Here is a 27,456-nt window from a genome sequence, read left to right as displayed (position 1 = left end):
TGTGAGTCCCTCTGCCCTCGTCCACACACACACACACACACACACACACAGAAACAGCTTGTGAGTCCCTCTGCCCTCGTCCACACACACACACACACACACACACACACACAGAAACAGCTTGTGAGTCCCTCTGCCCTCGTCCACACACACACACACACACACACACACACACAGAAACAGCTTGTGAGTCCCTCTGCCCTCGTCCACACACACACACACACACACACACACACACAGAAACAGCTTGTGAGTCCCTCTGCCCTCGTCCACACACACACACACACACACACACACACACAGAAACAGCTTGTGAGTCCCTCTGCCCTCGTCCACACACACACACACACACACACACACAGAAACAGCTTGTGAGTCCCTCTGCCCTCGTCCACACACACACACACACACACACACACAGAAACAGCTTGTGAGTCCCTCTGCCCTCGTCCACACACACACACACACACACACACACAGAAACAGCTTGTGAGTCCCTCTGCCCTCGTCCACACACACACACACACACACACACACAGAAACAGCTTGTGAGTCCCTCTGCCCTCGTCCACACACACACACACACACACACACACACAGAAACAGCTTGTGAGTCCCTCTGCCCTCGTCCACACACACACACACACACACACACACAGAAACAGCTTGTGAGTCCCTCTGCCCTCGTCCACACACACACACACACACACACACACAGAAACAGCTTGTGAGTCCCTCTGCCCTCGTCCACACACACACACACACACACACACACACAGAAACAGCTTGTGAGTCCCTCTGCCCTCGTCCACACACACACACACACACACACACACACAGAAACAGCTTGTGAGTCCCTCTGCCCTCGTCCACACACACACACACACACACACACACAGAAACAGCTTGTGAGTCCCTCTGCCCTCGTCCACACACACACACACACACACACACACAGAAACAGCTTGTGAGTCCCTCTGCCCTCGTCCACACACACACACACACACACACACACAGAAACAGCTTGTGAGTCCCTCTGCCCTCGTCCACACACACACACACACACACACACACACACACCTACCTTGTGAGTAATGAAATGCCTTGCTGCCGGCCCACCCCACTTATGCTCCTCGACTCCCCCTGAGGCTCCTTTTCCATTCAGTTCTTCTTCTGTCCATGAGCTCTACCCGCCGCCTTACACTATGACATCAGCCACGTCAGTGTGCGCCGGTAGGCAGAGTGCATGGAGGTGTCTCTGCCCACTTTGTTTCAGATGAGGAGCTGCGGGGAGCACCGGAAGGTGAGTATATAAATAATTTTTTTTTTTATATACACTTGTGTATAAGCCGAGGTGGTGTTTTTCAGCACATCTTTTGTATACAAGTATATACGGTAAGACACTTGCCGTCTTATTTTCGGGGAAACGGTATTTGAAACTATTCTGTTTCCCTGAACAAAATTATATATGACATATTGTTATACAGACATATTGTTCAGAATGCTCAGTAACCTGGCAGGAAGTCCTCCTGGGATTTGGTATTTCCTTGAGCTATAACTGGTGATTTACAAGGATGGGAGCGTAGGATCTGCAACAGGAAAGAGTCTGTCAGATTTGGTATCCATAAATTTTACTATAGTATACGGCTGACACGCCATCACATTATTATCTTGCATTAGACATGCACTTACTGATCCCTATATTATACATACTGTGTGTGGAGCACTACTACTGTAGCGTGTATCTAGTTATACTGTCACAGGCTCTTGGCTTTTGGGCACTGTTCTATTTAGAGCCCTGGTTGACCCTGACACAGCATAGCTAGGGTCCCCCTTTTGGGTTGACCATGCTTTATCTAGTCCAGACACATTATTTTTGGAGCGGGAATGCATTTGCAAAATTAGTTGTGAGTGTTGCTTGTTTGACACATACTGCACATAGCTGGGAGGCCGTGGCGGCTGAATTTGTAAAGCCAGACTTCAGAAAGGGATTCCTCACATTATAAGTGATCTTTTTAGAACCACAAAAATAAACTGGTGGATGATTTTTTTTTTTTTTAGAGGAGATTGAACAAATTTTGAAATAAAACAAAATTCCACACACATGTCCATGTGACATTATGAAATATTGGTTTATATTGGCAAGACCTGCACTTCAGTTTTTGTCTTTTCATGTCTGCAACTTGGGCCCCTTTCACACGGACTCTATCCTTTTTTGATCTCTATCCTTTCTGTACCTGTATAAAATAGGATAGGTTGGGGTTGAGCAAGCTAGTAACATCACTTGCCAAAGTCTCTGGATAATACACATATATATGGCTGCATACGGTACGCATTAGCGCAATCGTATGCATCACATACTTTAAATGTTCCCATAGAGTTCTATGAGGTGTATGGAACAGAGATGCTGGAGAAAATGGGAAATGTGCTACTTCTATATGTCTCACGGTAAGAAATGGACGGCCATATTGCCCATTGTAGGGCAAGTGGCCGTGTGCTGCCACAAAACGGTTCGGTATGGGTGGCACACAGTTGTTTTACATATTAAAAGTTCCATCCTACTCCTGATCTGCAGCACCTTTGCCAGGCTGAAACCCGCTTTGGGCAATTTGTGGCCTCCTCAGACCAAGGATTGTGAAATTTAAGGGAATCCGTGATTAAGTCCTGTGACGCCAGGCACTTCCATCCAGGCGTATACCGTATTTTTCGGACTATAAGGCGCACAAAAAAAATCCTTAGATCTTCTCAGAAATCAAAGGTGCGCCTTAAAGTCCAGTGCACCTTATATATGAACCGTGCTTACAGACAACAGCTGCCTTAAACTGTACCCAGGTCTGCCACCTGCTGGTCATTCATCCTTATAATCAGGTGCGCCTTATAATCCGGTGCACCTTATATATGAAATTAGAGGTTGTAGCAGGCATTTATTGACGGTGTGCCTTACAATCCAGTGCGCCTTATAATCCGGTGCACCTTATATATGAAATTAGAGGTTGTAGCAGGCATTTATTGATGGTGCACCTTACAATCCAGTGCGCCTTATAGTCCAAAAAGTACAGCAAAGACCGTGCGACAAGTCCCGGCGTCAACATCTGCAAAGAGTTTGTATGTGCTCTATGTGTTTGCGCGGGTTTCTTCCAGGTCCTCCGGTTTCCTTCCACACTCCAAAACATACTGGTAGGTTGATTAGATTGGGGACAGGGACCGATTTGGTTTTTGCAACACTGCGTAATCTGTGTGTGCTATATAAATAAAGGAATTATTATTATTAAGAATGGAGGTACTGGAGTTCTGGTCCCCAATGGCAATTTCCTGAATTCCTGGAAACCCCCTTAAATACTACTACAGCGTGGTGAATTGATGTAGGCCTTCATGTTAGAGAATGACTGGAGCTTGGTCAATATAGAGGGATCTCCATGGGATTATAGGCATTATTTCTGTCAAGTTTTGGAGGGAAAAGATTTTCCCTTCAAATTTGTTATTTGTCTTGATTCCAGTCAGAGTAGCAGCAGCTTCTTATTGGTGTTTATATTGACCTTTTAGCAGCTATCATTGGGTAGTCTCTTATTCTGTTCCCGGTAAAGGCTCCGCTAAGGCTGTTCTCCATAAATTCTCCCTCGGCCTATGCCACAGTAGCTAATTGGAGGACCGCAGGTTAGGTGACCTGGGGTAAGAAGTATAAATTGAGGGACATTAGCATAGGGCCCCTTTGTCTTACCTCATCACAGCTGGAAGCCTGGACCTGTGTAGTCCAGCCTGCCCACCCTTGTTGTTATATTTTTTTCCTGTATGTCTTGTTTGTAAACCAGGGTAAAATTGCTTCTACGAAGCATATTTCAGATTTTTAAGATATTAAGTTTGAGCTCAGATTTAAATAAATTCAAATGTTTATTTCTATTGTTCATCTGGTTTGTAGTATATATTGTATGTCAGTGGTGACAAATATGGCGCTCAGAGCCATCTCTATGGGCACCCAGGCCTTTTCCCCCAACACAGAGCTTGAAAGACAAGTTGAGTGACTATAGGCCTTCTCCTGCAGTTCCTGGGACTTTGAGCTCCTGCCTTGCGATTCTTCCTGTTCATGGGGCCCTTGAGGGAAGCTACAATGATAATCTGAATTTCTCCTACTTTCTTCCGTATTGGTGTCCTCAAGATGCCAATACAATTAAAAACTGTGGCAGAGGAGTGGGCAATAAGTTGATGATTAAATTCCCTTGTGGGTACTTTGTGATAAATAAGTGGAATTTTGGGTACTTGGACTATAAAAGGTTCACCGTCAGTGTTATATGTAATAATGCCTTATGATTCCATAGGGGTTCACCAGGTTTTGCGTGTTTTTTTTTTTCTCTACATTTTCCATGTGTACTATAATTGTACCAATTACGAAAGTAAGTGTGGTTGTTCTATTAAGCCGTAGTTTGCCATATTTATCAAATTTGACTTGAGAGGAAGTCGCACACTTCATTCACTATGGGAGCATTGAGAGTAGACGAGCAGCGACTAAACGTTGGCTATTGCCAACACTGGATGTTTTTTGTAACTGTAGTACAGCGGGCCCCTACTTAAGAACACTCGACTTGCATACGTCCCCTAGTTACAAACGGACCCCTGATTATTGGTAATTTATTGTACTTTAGTCCTAGGCTACAATGATCAGCTGTAACAGTTATCATAGGTGTCTGTAATGAAGCTTTAGTGTTTAATATTAATTCTTATGACAACACAACATTTTTAAAATCCAATTGTCACAGAGACCAAAAAAGTTCTGGCTGGGATTACAATGATAAAATATACAGTTCCAACTTACTTACAAACTCAACTTAAGAACAAACCTACAGACCCAATCTTGTATGTAACCTGGGGACTGCCTGTATTGTAGTGCAATCCAGTTTACTTTAGTTTTTATGTACTGTAGTGTCACTGACTTGTGTCACCGGATATGTGTTATATATACATCTATTGGTTGGACAGGATTCAGTACTCTAGATTAACAAAAATTGTAAATGTGTGTACTTTGGCACTCTTATACATTGAACATCTAGTAGGTCCACCAAGATGATCTTTGTTAGAGAAATCAAAGGTGCGCCTTATATATGAACCGTACTTATAGACAACAGCTGCCTTGAACTGTGCACAGGTCTGCCACCTGCTGGTCATATAATCAGGTGCGCTTTATAATCCGATATGCCTTGTATATGAACCTAGATGTTTTAGCAGGCATTTGATGGTGCACCTTATAATCCGATGCGCCTTATAGTCGGGAAAAATACTGTACTTTGGTCGGGGTTTGCAGGTCTCAGGTGGGGGAGGTCAGAGATGTAGACCGCAGTGACTGGATAAGGCGCTGTTTACCACCGATTTGTGAATCGCCTCATATTTTATTTTTTTTTCTGTGCAATCACTTTAAAATGCTTGAATCGAATGGTGTTCCAGGTTTCATATTTCATGGAAGTAAAGTTGATGGACTGTTCTTACCCGCAGCATTTCTAAGAAATCTGTCTTTAATAAGCAGGTATGAAATGTTTACATTCTCAGAAGAGAATGGCAGAAATGGCAGGAATGATGACTTGTACCGTACATGTTCCACAAAAATGCATTACACCCCTCCGACGCTGCCTTACATATGTTCTCAATCTAGATGAGTATCTTTTGTGCTGATCGCGTATGGCTAGCATTAAAATGCCGCGGAGGGTACGGCCAACTACAACATTACTGCGCCGCGTTATTGGTACAAAAAGTTTATCTATAACTTGTTCAGACATAGATTTTCAGATTGGGTCAGGCTGTAGGTATAACATGTCCAACCATGAAATTCTGTCCAGCTGTATATTTCATATATTTGGAAGGATGTGGCAAATCTACCTACTTTTCCATCGAAAAAGTTGCGCACAACCATTGCAAGAAGCAGCATTTCTACCAAATGCAAGGAATAATTTTTTTCTTCTCCCACATGGCACCTGGCACCATGGGTTTCTATAGAGGAAAATAGATGGAGACCCTGTACCATCTATGCACTTTTCAATACTGTTCAGTCCTTTGGCAGAGTAAATGGTCCAGTACTGGTAATTTCAGGTTTTTAATATTGAGCGGGGACGGTGGGATCTGAAGCTTAGAGTAGCTTAGTATTAAAAATTGTATTGGAGCAATGGTTTCTCCAAACAACATTTGGTCAATTGTTTCCACTGGTTTTGTCCAAAAATATCAATTTCACCAAAACCAATAGCTGAAATGCATTGCACCACACAGAGATCGCATTAACGCCTCACCATGCGTCATAGACCAGACCGCAGAGGCAAGAGAGAGACCCATAGGGAGAGCGCAGGCCCTATGTATAGTGTATGAGTTGTGCGCGGTGGGTGAATGTGTGCGGAAATTTTCATACTCCTCCTGGCTAAAAAATACTCCCCAAAAATAGTTAGAGGAGTATTATTACCCTTCGGGACAAATGCTAGTCCACCATAGAGACCTCTGGCACCACATCAAGTGTCATGGTACTTAAAAATGTTACAATTTATATGACAAAGGGGCATTGCACTGGGCATGCCCTAAAAAAAGCTGTGGCAAGAGTTTTGCCAGTGTGCCAAACTTGGCCAACAAATAAGTCTTTTAAAGGGGTTGTCTGGGATTACTAAAAACGCTATATTCGCTGTGGGGGGGTACTAATAACAATGCATATCTTATACTTGCGTTCACCCGCGGTACGATCCTTCACTGCCAGATCTCTGTTTTGTTTACGGAAGCCGGAGGAGCTTTCCTGACCATTGCAGTACCTGCAGAAGTTCAGGTAGTAACAGGCATGCTCCAATGGTCGGGATGGCACCACCAGACTCTGTAAACAAACAGGGGCCCAGTAGTTAACAGCACGGTACCTGGTGAACAGGAGCGCTGGAAGAGGTGAGTATAAGATTTTTATAAGTTTCTACTTGGTTTTGACTAATGAACAGTTCTTTCTCCTCAAATTGCTCAGAATTTTGTTGTCTTGAAGACACTTCTACTAAGATGTTAAAGCCTTTTTTTCAATTTTAGTAGAAGAGGTTCTTCAGGAAAAGTTACCACTGCCTCTAGAAAACATACTATAACTCCTAACTTTGTTTATGTCGTCAGGACTCCCATCTCTATGACGGACGGGCTCATACAAAGAGCAGTTTGATGTTCGTCTTAGTCTTTGAGCTTTTCGTCTCCCATGATGCTCGGTCACAGCTGGAGGTTGCTTATAATCTTTGCCATGAATCTCAAATTCTTTTCCGAATTCTTAGAAGTCAGATTAGCTCCGCTTTCTTCTCAGCGGTGACTTGAAGTAATCCTTTGCGTGAGATACCCTGTTAGATAGGTGGATTCCTGGAGTCTCATTAATTTATTGCGCTATGAAAAAAAAACTCCTGGTATGTCATGTGGCCCCTTCTCCCTCCTTCATCACAAGGAAAGTTCTTGCATTTTTCTTTTTGACTTAAAGGTCATGTTTATGATGTCCTCTGCAGGTTATTCTGTGAATATCCGATCTGTGATACAAGGATAATGGCAAATGATCTTATTACAAATTCAGGAATTTTTGTATCACATTTTTGGAATTTCATAATTCAAGATGGATAATGCTCGTGTTTTGATGGGATTTTTAGAACCTAAGAAAGAGACTCTCCAATGATTCTACCTGCCTTGCTTCCCCACTCATAAGATCCTTAGTCCCCCCCCCCCCCCAATATGTACAAGATCTCTCACTTACTACTGGTTCCAATAATTATATTATCTATATTGAAGTCCTTTTAAAGATTTTATGGAGCAATTAATTATCTGTGAAGTTTTTGACCAAAGTCAGAAATAGGTCCAGCAAGTTGTAGCAGTCATCGTCAACTTTCATGTGGTTTTAGGTTGTCAAATGTGAAACACCGTTCCCATCTTTTCCTCTTTTTCTACATTTTAATGAACATAAGTTGGACAATGATGCCAAGCAGCGTTCACCTCTCAAGGTTGGCAATGTTCATGTACCGGGAGTGCCATCTGCACATCTGTTCATTTTGTCTTTTGAGTCAATTCATAGAAGAAGCAAGTTCATCCGGAGAGAAGCGCATAGACTTTGGGAGGGATCGTTGTTGGGGATATATAATTGACGGTTACAGTAAAATTGTTCATGACATAAGTGAAGTGTCAGTCCGCTCACGCCACCTCCTGTTTTGGCTTCGTCTCTTCTGCGGTGCAAGAAAAATATTCGTGATCCATTCTGAATCAGAACGGAAATCTGAAGTCATAATATGAACCGGTTTTGATATTTGTTGTTACTGTTACTTAGTTTCATTGGACTTTTCATCAAGCCAACGTGCCAATCTACTTTACTTCCTATGATGGATAACAGAAGAAGGCTTTCCATATACACATTAGAGTATCAGATCCCACTGATTGAGACGATCAGCTAATCTAATATAGTTGGACGAAATCATAATTTCTTGGTTTTGGATTTGGTACAGTTTCCTGTTATTTCGGTGATTTCTATCAATTAATACTGATTATCTGGAGACTTACAAGGGTTGACCGGCATCACAAGTGTTTTTTTTTTTTATAATCGGCCTAACTTGTGGTACATTACAGGGCTCCCATCAATGTCTGCCTCTATTTCTGGGTTTCCTCACTGTAGAGAACAGAGTATCCATGGGGGACCTGGGTTGTTGAAACTCCACTGTTGAAACTGACCCACTTGTTTAATGGAGTTTAATCATGAAAGTAAGTCCTCAAATCTTAATCCCCCTGGGGATGATAACATATTAAAGATAACTTTTAGCCCCTTAGGCTGGATTCGCATGTCGTCTTTTTCCCCGAGGTGTCCTTACAATGTGCCGTCTCCTCCCCTCTGAATGCGAGGGAAAGTGGGAACATAATCGGGAGACGTAACATTACTGAGATTGCCCCACCTGCTGAGCAACATATGTAGCAGGGATGGAAAAACATTGCTTGTACGTTGTATACTGTGCACGCGGAGGCAAAAACAATACCTCTGTCGACCAGTAGAAGTCTATAGGTACACTCCACCTATACGCTGGGAGCCTATCGATTTATACGCTGTGCTTGTAAAAAAAAAAAAATCTAGCCTTACTATGCAATTTTACTCGGTTATATTCCTGCCTTAGCTGCTCAGTATAAGGCTATGTTCCCACTACGGTATGGCGGGCATACATCGGCGCCGGGGAGAGGAGGAGGGGATGAGTGCCGCTCACTTCCGCCCCTATCCACAGCCATATATGGCCGTGGCGTATTACGGGGGAAAGATAGGATATGTCCTATCTTTCTTCTGGCTACGGAACGGTGCCGCACGTGTGAGCCCATTGCCGTGTATGGGGGACGTAAATACGACCCCCATACGTTCATGTAAATATAGCCTAAGATTCAGTTCTTTGGGCAAACAAAAGCTGAGCAAACTGTGATTCCTCTATGCTATGCTCGTGCACTGCATGTGGATGTGTGCTGACATTATGTTTAGATTATCATGGTACAGGGTTTAGCCACATATTTTCTTTTAGCTTCTGAAAATTCTACTTATATTTGCCACATAGAAAAAGAGAGATGAGACAGAGGTCATGAGATGGATATAAGATAGTTAATGACACACTCAGCTTTGCCATCTCACCTGGCCAATAAAACACCCGTTTAGCACTGCTATGCCCCCACTCGGATCAAGAGCTCATCTTGTCTGTAGATCTGCTCTGCCCTACACGCTGCTGGACAGTAAGTAAGTGCCTCTGCTCTGCTGCTCTCTGCCTACTCCCCCTCTCCCCTGCTCCTGCAGTACAGGAGATTCACATTCATGTGAGAGTAATCTGACCAGTCAAGACTGTTTGTTTTATGGTCAGATCCAAGGACAACCAAAATATTCAACATTGGGACTGATACAGAAAGGTTAGCGTTATATTTGTGAAATGCAGAATTTTTGTTAATAACATTATTTTAGAGAGAGTGTTATTTAATAATGTTGTCTTCTTGGAAATATCCTTTTTTTTAATATTGTTTTTTTTTTTCATCTTTGTAAATAGGAAATGGCAATACGAGCTTTGAAGCAGACAGGAAGCCGGAGCATAGAGGCAGCACTGGAATTTATCAGCAAGATGGGGTATCTAGACCCCAGAAATGAGCAGATTGTCCAAGTGATTAAGCAAACATCACCAGGTAAAATATATAAATGTATATATATCTGCAATAGATTCCGTGTACTCATGGCTTACCTCTTATGTGGCTTTTTAACGTAATCAGACCTAACATTATAATCAGATACTGTATGGGAGACTTGAAGAGCATCAATCAATGGTGAACCTATTCAGTTGGGGCCTAGTGAAGCTTTTTCGCCCTAACTCAGCCAATGAATATCTGGGGTTTTTTTCTTGTTAGTTTAAATGTAAAGTGAAGATGGAAAGGCATTTGGAATTTGGTGAACCAATGTTAACACTTACTATGATGTATCTTATCTTAAAGGAAAAGGCCCAGCCCCAACTAATGTTCTTCATCGGTCAAGCTTTGAAGGCCCAAGTGAAGCTTTTCCACCCTACCATCCTATGAATAACGCGCCCTATGATGGACCTAATTTTCCCATTGAAGGTTCCAATGTTCTTAATGATGTTCCACGGCAGTACATGGACTATTTGCTTTCTGCACCCCAGCCAGGAGCAATGAATGGACCATCTTCAAGAACTACAGCTCATAATACTACTGCAGGTCATCAGCACCCTCAGAAGGCCTATGCCACCGGTGTAGAATCTGTCGCCATGAATTATTCTATACCCAACCAGGGTATACCAATGCAGCCGCCTCTTACATCAAACGGCCCACATTACGCCCGTCAGCAGTTTATAGTACAGGGGGAACCCATGGGTTATGGAGTTCAAAGAACCCCTTCATTTCAAAACAAGATGCAGCAAGATGGGGGCTATGTAAATATACAAAACAAAGGACCAGTGTCCCAAAACAGCCCAGGCCATACATTTCAGCAAGCTCCAGCTGGCCTGTATATGCCACATCCCCACCACAAGCAATCAAGTCCTTCTCACCAAATGCTTGTCATGTCTAGGGGGTCTCCATATTCAAATGACTTCCCTGACACCACTCAGAACCGCTTGAATCCACCTCAAAATAACATGAATATGGAAATGTATGACATAGGAGATGTGTGCCAGTGGCCAAATCCACAGTCTCGACGTGATTCTTTACAAGGTCCTGGAATGGAGTCCTCAGCAAGGCAACATGTCCCCTTTAGACCAGAGTCCCAGGTACCAAGTCGTACTAACTCCTTTAATAACCACCAGCAACAAAAGCAGGTTCAGATGTGGCAGACCCCTCAGAACAAACCAGATACATCTATGGCTTCACCCACCATCACAACTGTGAAATCTGCTCACATACTCCAGCCAGTAAAAAGCATGAGGGTGATGAGGCCTGAACTTCAGACTGCAGTAGGACCAGCTCACCCTGCCTGGTTGGCTGCACAGGCGACAGTGTCAGACAATCTAGAGAAGATTGAACCTCACCCATTAACTGTTGGTGGTCCAGGTCCTTATGGGATTGAGGTTGAATATAGCAGTCAAGATATGAGGTTTCCACCCCCGCCTTACCCAAAGCATCTTTTGCTCCCTGAACAGCATGACTTAAACTCCCTATGTAAAGGAGTAGAGCAGAACCTCCGGGTTGTGGACAATGTGACAAGTAGTCAAGTGGAGGAAGTCAATGGTGATGTAAAACATGAGAAGGCAACTAAATCTTCCAAAGCCAGTAAGCTTGGGAAGGATAAAAAGCAGATACAGACGTCGCCTGTACCAGTGCGAAAGAACAGCAAGGATGAGGAGAAGAGGGAATCCAGGATCAAGAGCTACTCACCATTTGCATTCAAGTTCTACATGGAACAGCACATAGAAAATGTTCTCAAAACCTACCGGCAAAAGATGAATAGACGGATACAGCTGGAGCAAGAGATGGCCAAGGTAAATGTCTCTGAGTTCTAATAGTTTGGTTCTGACCTTTTTGAATTTCTTGGGAACTGAAGCAGACATCAAGAACAGACATCTGAAGCAGGGGGTAACTAGAAGAGGCAGACTTCTGAATGAGGTCCCACTTGCCCCTTAAAATATACATATTTGTATACTCTCACATATGAGTTACAATCGCATACATTTATAAACTTACACACATACACATTTATACACTCATGCACTCACATATATGCACTTATACATATCCTTTACATGCATACAGTATAAATGCTACTTGTACAAACCCACAGTATATACAAATCATATGTATACACAGAGTAAAACCACCATATATGTATGCACAGATACAAACCATGCCATATATACACATACAGTATATACCATATGCACACACATGATAAACATACATACAGTTTATACACACCACATATACACTCATACTTAAAATAGCATATACAGACGTACAGCATATACACACACATATGCACACATATATAGTATATACACACCATATATACAAACAGCAAAAATGTATATAAAGGTGCACATCTTCCATTCTAAAGTGTGGCAGGGCAGATGCTGAGGACCCTCTGACACTGCAGGCCCCATAGCAGCTGCTATGGCTGCTACAGCTGTATTTACACCTCCGATCCATAGTGCCCCATAGAAAATGAAGTGTGTGCATGTTCCACTTGCTATCCATCCACTTCTTTGCAGTCTCTTAGCAATAAATGGAGTACAGGTCAAACATTCACCCTTGAGCTCCATTCACATGGGACGCCTCCGTAGCCTCACGTTTTTATGATTGCCGGAGGAATCCTGTCTTCTAACCCCAGGGATAATACACTTATCCTCTAGTCTGTGTTTTTATTGTGACTTCATCTTTACCTAGAGTTCAGAAATATCAGGATAGATTTAAATAAAAACAAAAAAAAGCTGAATGCATCAGGGGCACGGCAGTGGATTGCATCTATTACTTGGTGATGGATCTTCTTTGAAGCCCACCATACACTGTAGATGGCTACCGGACTGACCACTTGGCAAGTCCCTCATACACATACGCACCCTGCCAAATATTTTACGTGTGCTGATTAGAAATGGGAATGTTGTGTTCCCAAGTACTAAAGGATTGGACAGTAAAAAACAATCTGCCCAATCCTTATTTTCCCAGATATCTCGTCGTGGGGGGAGTCATAGGCCCGACATACACAATTAATGGTACACTTTTGAAATGACCAGCTTTAGACAACACAAATTTGATATCTAGGGCCAGAGCATGTAAGAAGTTGACTGGAGACGCAGCCTTTCCATTCTGATAATTGCTGGTAAAGATAATACAAAACAGTTCCGCGTTACGTACAAGATGGGGTCCGGAGGTTTGTTCTTGAGTTGAATTTGTATTTAAGTCGAAACTGTATATTTTATAATTGTAGTTCTAGACAAATTTATTTTTTTGCCCCAGTGACAATTGGAATTTCAAAATTTTTTGCTGTAATGGGACCAAGGATTATCAATAAAGCTTCATTACAGACACCTTACAGCTGGACATTGCAGTCTGGGACTATAGTAACATCCAGAGAGCTTCACCAGAGGTCACAGGGGGCAAAGGGGGTCTGTCTGTAACTATGGGTCGTCAGTGTAAGTCGGGTGTCCTTAAGTAGGGAACCGCCTGTATATGCCTGGACATATGCAGTCAGACTGGATGTGTTCTAGGATATGGCGTTATGTTCCCTCCATCAGACGTATAGCAGATCCTGAGCTGAGGAATAATTTATAGATGAAATTAGAAGATGCGCTCATGTTTTTGCTATATTTAGAGCCATTTTGCTAAAACGTTTATTTCAGGATTCTCTAATTGTGACGCTTGTGGTGACAGCTGCAGCTAAAGAATCTTCTATTTTCGATGCGAGGAGCTTTCCTTCTGTCTCCAGTGCATGAAATTCATCAAATGTTTTCTTCATCGCCTTTTAAATATAGCGGAAACTAAGTATAGTAGAGCTAAATTGTGCCTGTCTTGTAGTGGTTAGGCAGCGGGCAGCAGATGTTTGGAAACATGGAATTATTATAAAGAGTGCAGCAGCGAGTCACTTTATTTTATTTAGGCTTTAGTTTTTGTTTTTATTTTGTATTGCTTTGGATTACGTTTTTTGTTGTTGTTGTGAATTGTAAAAATATTAAACACTGCTCAAAAATATAAAGGGAACACTTAAATAACACATCTTGGATCAGAATGAATGAAATATTCTCATTGAAAACTTTGTTCTGTATAAAGACTGCTGACAACAAAATTTACAAATAAATTGTCAATGGAAATCAAATTTATTAACCAATGGAGGCCAGGATTTTGAGTCACCCACAAAATTCAAGTGAAAAAACACACTACAGCACCACCAAAATTTAAAATCGGCCAAAACATCAGCCAAGAGCATTGGTAGTGAGAAGTGGTCTGTGGTCCCCAGCTGCAGAACCACTCCTTTATTCATTGTGTCTTGCTAATAGCCTATAAAATTGATTGTGTTACAGTGTTGCTTCCTAAGTGGACAGTTTGATTTCACAGAAGTTATATTTACTTGGAGTTATATTATGTTAAGTTTCCCTTTATTCCTTTGAGCAGTGTATTACTCCAGTACTTTTCTTCACACTGGGTATTCACAGTATTTTGTTCCGTGTTAAAAATCTTACTCTTTAATGGAATAATTTGATCTAATTGTGATCCTCAGTGAATCGCTTGCATTTCTGTCTTCTGGGGAGAGGGGCGGTGGTCACCATCTCAGGCATCACAGACAGCGCCTGTCTTGTTCAGAGGCTTTGACTGGTATTGCAGCTTCGATTCCATGCAATACCCATCACATGCGGTCTCCTAGAAACACATATCCGAATGGGCTGTTATGCGCTTTCATTGTGGTTCTAAACACAATGCAAGCGGTATGTGGGACCACACGCTAAGGCTGCATTCACACAAACGTATGAGGGTCGTATATATGTGTGGCAAATTTCGGCGGGATATATGTCCCCCATAGTAGTCTATGGTGCCCGGCCTCTGCACAATGGGGCACAATTACTTACCCGATCCTGTCGCGATCCCCGAGTTGCGTTGTCCGACGAGGATGAAGTCCGGCACGATTCACTAAGATCGTGCGCCCGATATCCTGCATGTGTCTCTTCCCCGCTCAGGTTCGCCGGAGTTCGCGTTCTTCTTCCCGGTGCATGTAAGTGCTTAGTCTGAATCGGTTGGGTTGTCTGACGGATACGCTTTGTGTTGCATGAAAGATTGCCAAAACCCCTGTTAAATGCGGCGTAAATCAGAAATACTCGGGAAACACAACGGAAATGCGGTCCGCGGACCCTCAGTAAATGCTCTAACTTTGGCCGTAAAAACGTCTGTGCAACTCTGTTTTCTATGGCGTGGGGAGGGGTGAGCAGCGCTCAACCCTCCTCCTCTCTGGCTCGTCAGACGTGTGCCGTGTGGTAACACGTTCGTGTAAATGCAGCTTTGTAGTGAATAAATTTGGTATAGTAGCAACCATATAGTCGTAGCCCAGAGAAATGGAAGCAGCGCTCATTAGCAGCTTATGGTAATAGTGCCTAATTGTCTGACCTTTTACTTACGATAGATCATCAATATTTTTAACCCTGAAAAAGCTCTTCAACACTGCAGAAAACTATGTAGAACTGACTATATCACTGTACATTTTCTGTATTCTGCAGGCTGGCCTCAGTGAAGTTGTTCAAGAGCAGATGAGGAAAATCCTTTACCAAAAGGAGTCCAACCACAACAGGCTAAAAAGGGCCAAAATGGACAAGTCTCTATTTGTGAAGATTAAGACCTTGGGCATAGGTGCTTTCGGAGAAGTATGTTTGGCCAGCAAAGTAGACACCAAACAGTTGTATGCGATGAAGACCTTAAGAAAGAAGGATGTTCTTAATAGGAATCAGGTTGCTCATGTCAAAGCCGAGCGGGATATCCTGGCTGAGGCTGACAACGAGTGGGTGGTGAAACTTTACTATTCCTTCCAGGACAAAGACAATTTGTACTTTGTGATGGAGTACATCCCTGGAGGAGATATGATGAGTCTTCTCATACGCATGGAGGTTTTTCCAGAACAGTTGGCCAGGTTTTATATTGCCGAGTTGACTCTGGCCATCGAGAGCGTCCACAAGATGGGATTCATCCACAGGGATATCAAGCCTGACAACATCCTCATAGATTTAGACGGACATATAAAGTTAACAGATTTTGGACTTTGCACTGGGTTTAGATGGACACACAACTCAAAATACTACCAGAACGGTAAGAAAGTACATGTGCTATATTGTATCTTAGATAAAATCGTGACATCTGCTGTTCTTGTGTATAAGGATTTCCGGACATTTTCCCCATCTGTGGCAATCCATTTGCTGTTGCTTTATGTTACTGGCCTTTTCGTAAGCAGCAGAGAAAGGTGTCCACAGCTGGACTAGGTGAACATTTAGTTGGTGAGGGAGGGAGTTTTTCTTTTTTCTTTTGTTTTACTTTGTTTTATACTTTTTTTATGTGTGTAATGGACAAACCCTTGAAAGCCTAGTGTCAGAATTCCCGGTAGAGATACTACATATACACATTTGACGGCATGTTGGTTCACTGATGGGTTTTGGCTTCTCTTGTCAGACATCTTCTCCTTTTGAGATTCATTGTCCAATGGTCATGCTAACGTAGATGACATTCAAGATCTTTCCATTTCTCTCTCAAGGGAATCACATTCGTCAGGACAGTATGGAGCCCAGTGAGCTTTGGGATGATGTATCCAACTGCAGGTGCGGAGATCGATTGAAAACGCTGGAACAGAGAGCGAAGAGACAACACCACCGATGTCTGGCTCATTCACTAGTAGGGACCCCCAACTATATCGCCCCAGAAGTCCTCCTACGTAAGGGTGAGTGACATCAAAAGACCTTGATATCCTCTTCTTCTAATATCACCTCTCTATCTAACTGAACTTTTTTTACTTGGTGACAAGACTTCTGGGGGAATATTTACCCTGTTAAATAGCAGGGTGATAATATGAGTGATGGAAAATGGAAGTATATAATGAGCATGTGTGGAGCGCATTATTATTGTTATTATTTTATCATTATGATTATCATTATTATATCTATTTTTGTGTAAGATCTGAACATCTAACCTAGGATGTAAACCCATGTATACTTGTCACCAGCAGGATACACACAGCTCTGTGATTGGTGGAGTGTGGGCGTCATACTGTTTGAAATGTTGGTGGGACAGCCGCCATTCCTGGCACCCAACCCCACAGAAACACAACTGAAGGTAAGAGCCAACATCTTCTGTCATTTTGAAAGGACATCAATTATGGCTTGGATTTTTGTTTTCTATTGAATTCATTAATTTCAGTATTTAAAAAAAAAAAAAAAATTTACAGCCACTATTTAATATAAGAAATGTAACCTGAGGTAGTAATCATAGAATATGTATATTTAATGAATCGGCATAACTTGCTAAGCCACTAGTGGACAATTCAGCTGTAGGGACAGGCCATATCCTGTAAAATCAGTCTTCCCTGTAAAAAAAAAAAAAAAAAACAACAAAAAACACAAATTTTCCCTTTCACAAATTTTTATTTCCACTATGTATTATGGACATTGACTCTTCTCTGAGAAGTCCATCCCATAAAAGACCACTTTTGGATACAGTTATGGGTGGTTGTTTCCAAGGGGTGCTACTGTGTAATCTTCTGACATGTGTTATCAGATGGAAATACTTTTTTGATTACAGGCGGTCCCCTACTTAAGGACACACGACTTACAGACAACCCATACTTGCAGACGGACCCCTCTGACCTCTGGTGAAGCTCTCTGGATGCTTTACTATAGTCCCAGATTGCAATGATCAGCTGTGCGGTGTCTGTAATGAAGCTTTATTCATAATCTTTGGTCCCATTACAGCAAAAAATGTTTAAACTCCAATTGTCACTGGGGCCAAATTTTTTTTTTGTCTGGATCTACAATTATAAAATATACCGTTTCGACTTGCATACAAATTCAACTTAAGAACAAACCTCCAGACCCTATCTTGTACGTAACCCGGGGACTGTCTGTATTTATGTTCCTGAAATTATTTGGTTGCTTTATGTGCTGTTCTTAAAGGGAACTTGTCACCAGATTTTACCTCAATAAATGACCTGCCTCCCAGGAAGGGTATGAAATGTTCTTTCTATAATTTCCACTTTATATGATATGTCACCCGTTTACCTATTAAAAAAATCCCCACCAAAGTCATGTGGAATGAATTATCTGAGATGAGTCTAGAGGCTGCATAGGGAGTGTAATTTTAGATTACCTTTGTTTTATAGCACCTATAAATATGCTTTTGGTGTCATATTAAAGATAAGAATCTCATCACATCAGGCTTCTGGTTCAAAGGCAGGATTTGGATCTTTTATATGTAGCTCACATTTCCAACGATGTCTTTAACTGATCTCTGATTCTGTAGATCACAGAATCATACGCCTGATGTTATATGAAAGATATCGTTAATATGACAACATGTTTCTATGTGCTTCAGAAAGAATGTCTGAAGTGACACTCCCTCTGCCTCCTCTAAACTTGACTCCTCTCAGGAAAAATATGACTCTTCTTTGGTCATTTTCACATGACTTTGGCTGAGATTTATTTTATATTTAAACAGGTGAGATTTTACTTAAAAGAGGGAATTTTATAAAGGACATTTCATACCCTAGCTGAGGGGATTAGTAGTTTACAGAGGTAAAATCTGTTGATAGGTTCCCTTTAAACTCTAAGGGGTATTTTATGTGCAGCCACCATCTTTGATGTGATATAGTTTGATCTTAATGATTTATGTGTAGCATATTATATTTTACCATAAGCTTTAATTTGTTTTAAAGGTAATAAATTGGGAGAACACGCTTCACATTCCTTCCCAGATCAAACTTAGCCCGGAGGCGACCGATCTGATCACCAAACTTTGTTGTGCAGCTGAGAACAGACTTGGCAGAAACGGGGCAGATGAAATTAAAGCTCACCCGTTTTTCAAATCCATTGACTTCACTTCTGACATTCGGAGGCAGCCTGCACCTTATGTCCCCAAAATCAGCCATCCAATGGATACATCCAATTTTGACCCAGTGGATGAAGAAAGTCCTTGGAATGAAAGCGGGGACAGCACTATGGCGTGGGATACCCTCATGTCTAATAATAACAAACATACCGAGCATGCTTTTTATGAATTTACCTTCAGGAGGTTCTTTGATGATAATGGCTACCCGTTCCGCTATCCAAAGCCATCTCGGATGGAGCCTTCCCCTTGTGAGGAATCCAGGGAAGAAAACCAAGAGGAAAAGTTAAGTGAGACGGAGAATTGTCAACCTGTCTATGTATGAAGTGGCTCACTCTCTGGATATTGAAAATTTTCTCTAGTATCTCTACTTCTGGTGGAGGCTTGGAGAACATGCCACTCATCAGGATGGATGCCGAGCCTTGGATGTATTTGGTGCTCCTTGGCATCTCACCGTATGTACCTTAGCGTGAGGGCCATTCTTTTAGCACAAGATGATGAACTACCAGCAAATAACCAAAGACAAAGGTGCCTGTTCCACCATCTTGCCAAGTTACAGTGGATGGATACTTGACTGTAGACCTGCGCCCTCTTTTCTCTCAGAGCAATAACCTATTTTGTAGAAACTTCTTTCAAGCAGACAACTTTTAGCTTTTTTTTCGTCTATGAAGATCACCTTGAAAAGTAGTGACGGTTTCTTGGTTGATGTTATGAAACTTATTGGAAAAGGGGTCCAGCATTTTCAAAAACATCTTCTACGTATGATGTAATGAGGCTTGGGGAGGACTGCGGTGTGGGAAATCCAAAATCCGCTGCTATACTTAATTGTTCAGATTAATTTTTACGGATATTGAAGGAGTATTTTTTTTTTTTAAATACAGAACTTTATATATGTTTAGTCTTCTGTTACTGACCACCTCGACGTTATCCATATATTTTTGAAAAAGAGCACTTATATATTTTCTAACATCTGTCTGACCCTCGTAGAGTTATATCAGGACTTAACAAGCTGCTGGTTATTGGATTTATATATGCGCTGCCGCTCGTGGCAAGACTATAACTTTAAAGATACATGTATGAGAAGGTATAACAGTATTTAGTAGTGGTGAATGAATTGGGGGTGAGACTGTTTTTGATGTTCCAGCGCAAGTTTTCATATTTTTGAAGGACTTTTGTTGTAAAGAATTGGAATCTTCCGTTCTGGTCTAAAATCCATTTTGAGCCTAAAAGTGGTCTTATGGGTTTTTCGTAATGAGGTTGCACAGGGTTTAGAACATGTGCCTGAATTTTTTTCAAAATTGTTACCTTACCTGTGCACAGGTTGTATGGTGTATTAAAACTCCACCTCACTAACTTTAGAGCCGAGCTGCTATGTCCAAGTGCGATGCTGCACTAATTTTTTTTTAATACAGAACATCCCCTTTAGACAGGGATCGCATAATGATGAATTTTAGAGACGGAAATTCAGCAGTGTGTCCACCCAATATGGCCACAGTCTTAAAGGGATTTTTCATCTCGGCTGTTTATGAAAAAAAACCACGGGATATGGCATAAATAGGTGCGCTGAATGGAAATGGTTCTCAAGTGTATAGTTCCGACTAACTCTATTGAGCGTAGCCGAAGGGGTTGTCCGGAGTTTGAAAAACATGGCTGCTATCTTCCAAAACCAGCGACACACCAGACTATTGTCTGTGCCAGTATTGAAGCTCCACTCATATCTTTGTTAATCCCTGAGCTGAGTGGTTTTGCTGAAAAAACTATTATAACATTCAGGACCTTGGGAAAGCTGGGTCAGGCTGGCTGCTGTACATAAACACATTGCACACGGAGCTTGTCATTATATGGAGCCAAGTCAAGGCATGACTAATCAACCTGAGCTGGATCACTCATACACATCAGCTGGTGGATGGTGCAGCGATTGATTATTCAGCCTTCAGGCACTTCCCAGGGATAACATCATCCTGTGCAGCAGTGAATAACTAATGTGCTAGGAGAAGTTCTGAAGCAGGCATAGAAGCGACAGAACTTAATTATCATAATTTTATAATTGTTTTATCAGCAAAACCACTCGGCACAGGGATTAACCAAGATATGTTCCTGCATCAGTGTAGCTACAGCAGTCTCCAGGTATGTTTGCTTCATACTGCATCAAATCAAATGGTAGGTTTCCTTTAAAGTGCTCTAAAAACATTTATTTGTGGTTTGGGGGAGATTTTGGGGTAAATCTACCATCAAAATCCATCATGATAGACCTGGGACACTTACTCATAGATCCAGATAGAGTGACTGTGTTAATCTTCTTATATTTGTTATCCATGGCCTCCTTCCTTCTAAAATTAACCTTTTAAAATGATGCTAATGAGCCAGAAGGGCTTGGGGGTGGGGGGTACCAAAGCCCCTCTCTGTTGTAGTTTCACAGAATAAACTGTGGAGGAGCACTTCCTTTTCCCACTTTGTGAAATTACATCAGGCAGAGGTAGGGAATTAGTGTTGAGGAATCCAGGGGGAGGGTGAAAGAGTGTAACAGACTCTGAAGGTACAGCACAGATGGGCTCTGGTATCGCCCTCCAGGAGCACTACAGGTTAATTAGCATAATTTTATTTGATTTTTAGAAGGAAGTAGGCCATTTATAACAGCACTACCACAGCCATGGTGTCCATTGGGAAGTGTCCTTGATTTAATCATGCTGAATTTTGATGTCTAGACAAAGTATGATGAGCAGTCCCTTCAAGGATTAATGAAGTGTACTAAATCTGCAACTTGCCCACGGTCAATGAATTAGTAAGCGGCATAGTCTTTTATATTTACCAACATTTTTACCTTTTCACACTTTTTAGTAGTACTTTTAAAAAAAAACAAAACAAAACAAAGCCTGTTATCATGTTATTTACTAACTGAAGAAGAAAAAAAGTACCAAAAAAAGTTTGTAAATTGTAAATTAAAATAGATTTATATACAAAGTTTATATACGAGTTTGCACCCAAATTTAAAAAAATTTTTTTTAAAAAAAAATTGCAGCCTAGCATAGGAACGGCCTATAACCCCAAAATATGTGACATAGTTCTTGTGCAATATGAGTACAATATATTGTTGTTGTTTTTTGTGTGACATTTATACAGACCTTTTCTTTATTACTTGGCTGCTCTGTATTTGCCTGGTGTTTTTTTTTTTTTTTTTTTTTTAGAACGTGTGAGAAAGTGTTTGCATATTGCGTGGATTTTTTTTTTTTGACTCTTGAGTTTCACTGTCCCCAGATTCACAGGCCGGTTCTGTGAGACTGTAGGAGGAGAAGTAGGTATGGTGATGTGTATAATAATTGTGTGTCTGTCCATGCAAAGGCTGGATTACAGGATGACCCGAGGGGTAAAGTTATAATCTCCGTTTCTTCTGTGTATCCGTGTTCTACCATCCGTCTAGCTAGGAGAACAAGATGGCGGCTCTCTGGGGCAACGCTGTTGATGAATGTTGTTCATGTGTTTTGTGTAATATATATTCTGGTAAAATTGGATTTTGCTGTATGTATCTATATAACCACATTGAAATGTAGCAGTCACCCGCATGCGGTGTATTCCCACATCTCCCGCTGGGGTTGGACCTACATCACAATGGGGGTTCTTTATAATATGGCTGCCTGCACCATTGGCTGGTGATGTGTACACTGCAATAAGTGAATGATTTTGATCCGCACCTCCTCTAAGGCTTTTTTTAACGTTATCCGTTTTAATATATTGCTTATGTGAAAGCTGCTTCTTCACTAAATGGTTTTTTTTTTTTTTTTTACGATCGTCAGATTCGAGCAATCTGTCGGATCGAGTGCATCGTTGTACAATAGGGGTTATCCTATAAAATTACATGGTTAAATCAGAGTTGTTTTTGTTTTGTTTTTTTGTTTTTCTTTGTTTTTATACAGATGCAGCAGAATGGATCATTCATACAACCCCCTCCCTTCTTCTATTGATTTAAATCCAGTAACTTCGACACCTTAAGTAGGGGAGATTTGTCAGAAACGTCTGAGGTACCATGGAAACCAATCAGATCTGAGCTTTCATTTTATAAACAGCTGTAGGAAAATGAAAGTTGAGCTCTGATTGGTTGCAATGGGCAACTAGAACAGTTTTGCTCTTAGACACTTCTGATAAGTTTTTCTCCCTTGTGTTTTACTCTTTTTCTCTTCCCTCCGGCCCATTTTGCCATATTTCATCTCTGTCGAATTTCCATGCTTGTTTTTCTTTTTCTTCATGTAACCTTCACGTATCTACTCTAACTCCCTACTTACAGTGCCTTAGATAAAGATAGTGCCTTTCACAGTACCTTCTTTTTGGGTTCCACATAATAACACACCCAAACACATAAATAGTGTTCCTCTTGGTACCTTACACATAAATAGTGTTTCTTTTGGTACCTCACACGGTTATAAAGCACCCAAATAGTAGTTTACCCCTTTATGCCCAGTAATAATTCTCATTTTTTCAGTAGTAAGGGGCCTCCATAGGGGAGGTTTGATACTAGAGGCCTAGTATCAGGCCTACTGCTCCCCTGGGCCTGGGCAATGGTAGCGATTTGTTTGTCACTTTTCTAAGAGCAATTTATGTATGTACTGCTTCCATTTAGGGTCAAATGAGCAAAAACTTCAGTTCTCATTTTTACAAATGAGGGTCCAATGCAGCAAAAAGGGGGCCCCATACAGAAACCTCAGAATAGATGCCCTATGGCTGGGTCTACATTTTCATAGGGCCCCAATAGAGCAACGTATGTGTTTCCTTTATTATATGTTTGCACTGGAGACTTGGTGATTCACCACTGCTGCATCTGTTTATATAATCTGAGATATAATCTTTTATATCACTTTTTTTTTTTTCAGTCTTTTTTTTTTTCTTTTTACAAAATAACCCCCATTGTCCACCTCGTGCCCAACCTTTTATCCAACGTATGTGCCATACACAAACATCCGTGACTAACGGCGAAAGAGAAGAGAATGTATCACACTATAAATAATTTGTATCCCATCCTGCTGGGTTTAAGGGAAACAATTATTTACCATAAATAATGAAATATATCCTTTCTATGTATGATACATTGAATAAAGCTCTTTATTTTAACATAAACCTTGTATTTAAATTTGGACTTGTTGGAAATTTTCATTTTAGATCCTGGTAAAGAAGAATGAAATAATGTGTGAAAGTGAATGTAATCTGTGTAATGGGTAACAACACACAATTTCCTGTGCAGTTTATGAAGCCAAAAGCAGGTGTGGTTGACAAAGGGTGAAGACATATAACTGAAACGGAGCTACTCCTCCTAATATTTTCATTCCACTCCTGATTCGGACATCAAAAACTGCAAAAAAAAAAAAAGACACTCATCAAAAAAGAGAACACCTTCAAATACCTGCAAGTTATTGCTGTTAATATGGCATCTGGTGCTAATTTCCTTAATAAATTTAACTGGTTGTCTAACTTAAACCCAAGTTAACTGGTTGCCCAACCAGTTTTCACTGACTTTGCGAAAATTTCATGTTGTTCTAAAGTGACTGAAACCCTCCAACAGCAGGTTTTCCAAATGCAAGCCAAATGGGCGACCCTATCACACATTGCAAGAGAAGTGGGTTGTTTCAAGTCTGTGATTTCTAGAATATTGCATCTTCATAATAAACTCATTTAAGTCCCCCTAGGAGGCTGGACATTCTTGAAAAAGAAATGTAGGAGAGGACCGGACAATGCAGAGAATCTCCATGGGTAATTGTTTCGACACTGCTGCTGGAATTGCTTGACGTTCAGCGTACAGATCTGTCTAGTCAGTGTCATGAGGTTTAATAGCCCACTGAAAGCCCACTATACAGAGACCAAACCTCTCTTTACCAGAAAGAATCAGAAGGCAAGACCCTTTGCTGAGGAGTGTATTGTGTGGACAGAGGAGAAGCAGTCCACAGTTCACTTTGGTGATGAAAATAAAGTAAATTTATTTGGATCTGATGGGAAACATTATGTTTGGGTTCAGTCTTTCCTCAGTTTTTGTCTACAAAGTGTGTAATAAAGTCAGTAAAATGTAGTGGAGGAAGTGTCATGGTTTGGGGAATGTTTTCTGCAGGACCAGGAATGAATGCAAGTGTGTATCAAAACCTTCTTCAACAACCTGTGGTTCCTTCCTTGTGTTCTTCACTCAATCATCCAGAAATTTTCATGCAGTACGGTGCCCCCTGTGCCATAGCAAAACAGGTAAAGCAATTCCTTGAAACAGAAAAATATGAAACGGCCAACTCGGAGGCCTGGTTCAAACCCAAGGGGAAACCCTCTAGAAAATTCTTGGTGACCAAGTTATATCCAAGAAACCTAAAGGGGTATTCCCACATAGACAAGATTCTTGTATATACTCAGGATAACAAAATAACGCAGTCCCTCAAGTATATGAAAACACAACTGTAAGGACTATTCTCATGTATTCCAAACAGTATTTCTTAAATCTCCACGACATATGGGAATAGTTAAGATGATGGTTGCTAGACCTATCTTATGAATGGGGGTTTGCCGACTCCTGTCTCTTTGCCTTAGCAGCAACTCTCCTTTCTGATCTATGGGAGCACTGAAAGTATAGCTGTAGGGCTAATTTCATATTTCACTTCCATATATACTGGAGATCAAAATTAAAGAACAATGGGGCAGATTTATCAAGCTGTCTGAAAGTAGGAATATTCTTAGTTGCCCATGGTTACCAATTACAGTTGTAATTGGTTTCCATGGACAACTAAGAACATTCTTGCTTTTAGACACCTTGATGAATGTGCCGCAATGTGTGATCATTTGATTTGTTTTTCAGAATAATGTAATCTACATTTGATGGATTGTTTGTAAGGGGTACACCATAACACTAGAAGAGTGCTTTACAAAATTACCAAAGTATATTTCCTTAAACCTTTATTTTGCAAAAAAAGTTATGATTCTAATTGGAGAATAGCAATGACTGTAGCACAGAGAAAGATTATAAGTAAATTTTCTTAAAGGAAACCTACCATCTCGGATCTTCCGGTGGCAGGTTCAACTAATGAATGACTTGGGAGCCCTTTTTAGGGCTAATCCTTTAGTGACCTGTAACTGCATGTGCAGGAGCTTAGTCTTCGGAACCGAGTACAGTCAGCCGCCAGCTCTGCAAAGAGAGTCTATGCAGAGTGCGGACGAGTGTGCGCAGCTATCAGGAGCTGCACGCCGAAAATCTCGTAGTAGGAGGATCAAAGAGGCTACTAGGGCGTGGAGTAGCCACACCGTGTAACTTTTTTTTTTTTTAGTTTTTTTTTGTTTTTTTTTTTTTTAGTTTTTGTTTCTTTTTTCTCAATGAACTGCTTTACCCGTTTTGCTGTGTGACAGGGAACATTGTTCTGCATGAAATTTGCTGGCTGATTTGAGTAAAGAACGCAAGGAAGGAGCTGCGTAATGAAAAGGGTTCTGATACACACTTGCATTCACTCTGGCATATAATTGTGTGAGAGGTCCAATTCCTGCTGCAGAAAACATTCCTCAAATCCTGACACTTCCTTCACCACCTTTTACTGACTTATATACACACTTCTGCCCAAAAACTTCTGCGCTGTGCCTAGTTTTAGTTTGCACTTTCATTGTGCAAATTGCACCTCATTATTTAACAGTGTTGCCCATTCTTAGCACTAAGTTTTTAGTATTTGCACATCTTGATTTGTGCGGTCGCACATTGACAAATGGGTGCTGTTAAGGATTAGGGGTCCCACCCCAAGAATATCCAAAATAAAGTAATCCAAGCACTCCTATAAGTATGATGCCAAGTGATGCTGGTGTAGCTGGCGTCAGGTATCATGGGACACACAATGTCCATACCTGACGCCCGCCAGCCATACCTCCGCTTGCATATACAATTGTGTTTGACAAAGGCCTGTGATAGGTCAAAACATCACTGACATTGATCATTTTCATGTAAATAAAAAGCATCACTTGGTATCATACTTAGAGGAGTGCTTGGATTACTTTATTTTGGTTATTTTGGATATTTTTTGTATTTGCAAACAGTTGTAACTATTTTTTTCTCGGTGCACTGTGCTTAAAGGACACCTGTCATAAAGTCTCTGCAGCTATTTCTGTCACCTCTTCCTGTTGGAGCAGCTCACATGGATCCATCACAGCCTTTATCTAGTCAATTCATACATTAATCATTCTAAAATCATCTTTTCTTTGTTATGTAAATTAGGCTGGTCACATGGTCAGTGGCACAAACTTGAAACACAGACTACCACGCCCCTTTAGGCGCACAGTTTTAAAAAGTGTTGTACAAAATGCAAACAAATCTGGTGCTTGCAAATATATTTATTAGGTTTATGCACCAAAGACAATATTTTTTCATGCAAATATGGACAAAAAAAACTGTCGGACTTTGCGCATTCTTTGACCACAATTGTGTCACACAAC

The 27,456-nt window shown here is 41.2% G+C and overlaps 1 protein-coding gene across 3 annotated transcripts in view; it reads left to right on the top strand.

Moving 5' to 3' along the window:
* The window catches only part of LATS2 (large tumor suppressor kinase 2), a 39,327-nt gene extending 15,192 nt beyond the window's left edge, over window positions 1–24,135 (top strand). For 2 of the 3 annotated variants that reach the window (XM_072134283.1, XM_072134284.1), the window contains exons 3-8: window positions 10,017–10,149; window positions 10,453–11,951; window positions 15,669–16,251; window positions 16,691–16,873; window positions 17,156–17,265; window positions 18,860–24,135. In XM_072134283.1, coding sequence (XP_071990384.1) covers window positions 10,017–10,149; window positions 10,453–11,951; window positions 15,669–16,251; window positions 16,691–16,873; window positions 17,156–17,265; window positions 18,860–19,354 — 3,003 coding nt within the window. In that variant the 3' untranslated portion in view covers window positions 19,355–24,135. The remainder of the gene's footprint in view (window positions 1–10,016; window positions 10,150–10,452; window positions 11,952–15,668; window positions 16,252–16,690; window positions 16,874–17,155; window positions 17,266–18,859) is intronic. The other variant, XM_072134285.1, reaches the window with a different exon arrangement.
* Window positions 24,136–27,456: the final 3,321 nt, after the last annotated feature.

Source organism: Engystomops pustulosus, chromosome 2 (genome assembly GCF_040894005.1).
Source record: "Engystomops pustulosus chromosome 2, aEngPut4.maternal, whole genome shotgun sequence".
NCBI lineage: Eukaryota > Metazoa > Chordata > Amphibia > Anura > Leptodactylidae > Engystomops > Engystomops pustulosus.
Note: the sequence above shows the minus strand (reverse complement) of the source record. Positions and strands in the feature narration are given on the sequence as shown.